The sequence below is a fragment of the Thermobia domestica genome, chromosome 5 (genome assembly GCF_964235325.1).
Source record: "Thermobia domestica chromosome 5, izTheDome1.hap1.1, whole genome shotgun sequence".
NCBI lineage: Eukaryota > Metazoa > Arthropoda > Insecta > Zygentoma > Lepismatidae > Thermobia > Thermobia domestica.
This window is the reverse complement of record NC_137458.1, coordinates 210,283,701-210,285,511: the sequence shown is the minus strand read 5'-3', so window position 1 is coordinate 210,285,511 and position 1,811 is coordinate 210,283,701. Positions and strand designations below refer to the sequence as shown.

The following is a 1,811-nucleotide window of genomic DNA, read 5'->3' as shown; positions in this document are numbered from 1 at the left end:
TATATATTAAAGTAGCTTTTATTTCTGCTTTTATTCCTCAATAACAGTTTGTGGTAACTACTCACAAATACAATTGTTTCACACTTATTTCAAAACATTCGGTTAAATTGTACATTTAGTTTTAGAAAAATAAATAACTTAGCATGTTAAATTGCAATTTTGCATCATTCTACGTCCTTTAACGATTCTCTATTTGATTAAAATAAGCAATCTAGACAATGTCAAAATGTACCTATATACTATAAATTACAAGTTTTCTAGACAATTTATATTTATTTCTGCTGTACAAAGTAGTTGAAAACTATCTCTACTAAAAATGCTAACAAACTAGCAGGTATTCCAAATCCAGCAATAATGAATGCTGGGTACATATGGGATAGGGAATATACAACCTTGCCGTCTTCAGCATGGTAATTTCTTTTAATGTATTTCAACATTAACACATTCATTAGATCGGAATACCATTTATCACGTATTCCAGCTTCCACTACTCTTTCGATTAGCATGTTCATTCTAGGAATATAAGGCGAGCCTTTGGTTAAGAAATAGGAACAGTAATTGATAACCACATGCTCATCAACAATGTGAACCATCTCATGACCGTCAGCAGATGTATATTTTGTAATTAAAGCATGTTTCAGGTATGGTTCTGGTTCGAAGAGAACCATACTCCTATTAAACGCTATATTATCCATGACAACATTAATATCCCATTCTGCTTTGTATCTTGACAACATTTTCTGCATCGCAACATTAGACGTATCCTCAATAATGTGTTTGTGCTCTGGGTAGCTTCTTACAGGAAGACCAAGCTTTTCTACTTCTTCCAAAGTATCAGTGTCTTTAAAATATTCAGGAGATGCAAGAAAACGATATAAGTAACCTTGGTAAATAGTTGTTAATATAAGACTACAGAATACCCAGTCTATAAATAGCAACCTATTCGATGCCTGTGTCGGTTGTATGGTTGACAACTGGAGAGCAATGGCTAAGAGGTACGCTGTTATGTTATAATGTGAAACTTGCTTTTCCCTGTGATTGGAGAATTTCATAGAAGAGTGAAAAATAATATCTACAACCAGTGCGGTAATTAAAATGAAGAGCCATACATGAGTTTTAAATGGCATTATTAAGCACATCCAATGTGGTATCAGTTTCGCGCTAGGTACCAGGAATGATATAGGAAAAGGAAAACTTGGTTCAGTGTAATCCAGGACTTCTACATCGTTTCGGTACAAAGGCATTGCATTCAACAGTATATCTGTTTTACCACATACAACGTCATATAAAATAGGATTAAATGTAATATTAGGCATGTTTTTAGCCCGAGTTTCCCCTTTATCTACTAATTGAAAATTCATTGCTTTTTCAAATAAAAATATCATCCATCCATCTAAACCACCCCAGATAGTACTGACATTACTGTTGTTAATTCTCACTATCGAGTAAGGAAACTTCGAGAAAAAGAATCTATTAATGTAAACTGGATATTTATTCATATCTTTCAGTTTATTAGGAAACAAGGAATCTCCACTATTTAAATATATTTCACTCATGACACTAGTATTGGTTGAGTTATACGTAAAGAAAGGGTTATATGTCAAAATTTGAGGGTACCTGTCATCAAAACGTTCATCAATTAAAATGAAAACAATATTGAGTATTTTTAGTTTCCAACTATATTGGAAAATAACATTTTTTTGTCTATTTATAATATGACTCGGTAAAATTATTAGAAACTTTCCTCTAGGATTCCAACTAGAAGACTTTTGTAGCATAGACAATGATTCATATAATGTTGACCAATACTC

General features: G+C 32.4%; 1 protein-coding gene across 1 annotated transcript; it reads right to left on the bottom strand.

Annotated features, from left to right (window-relative positions):
* Positions 1-272: 272 nt before the first annotated feature.
* Positions 273-1,316, bottom strand: LOC145685379 (uncharacterized). The gene has a single exon (XM_081757771.1). The coding sequence runs from the start codon at positions 1,314-1,316 to the stop codon at positions 273-275; it is 1,044 nt and encodes a 347-aa protein (XP_081613897.1).
* Positions 1,317-1,811: the final 495 nt, after the last annotated feature.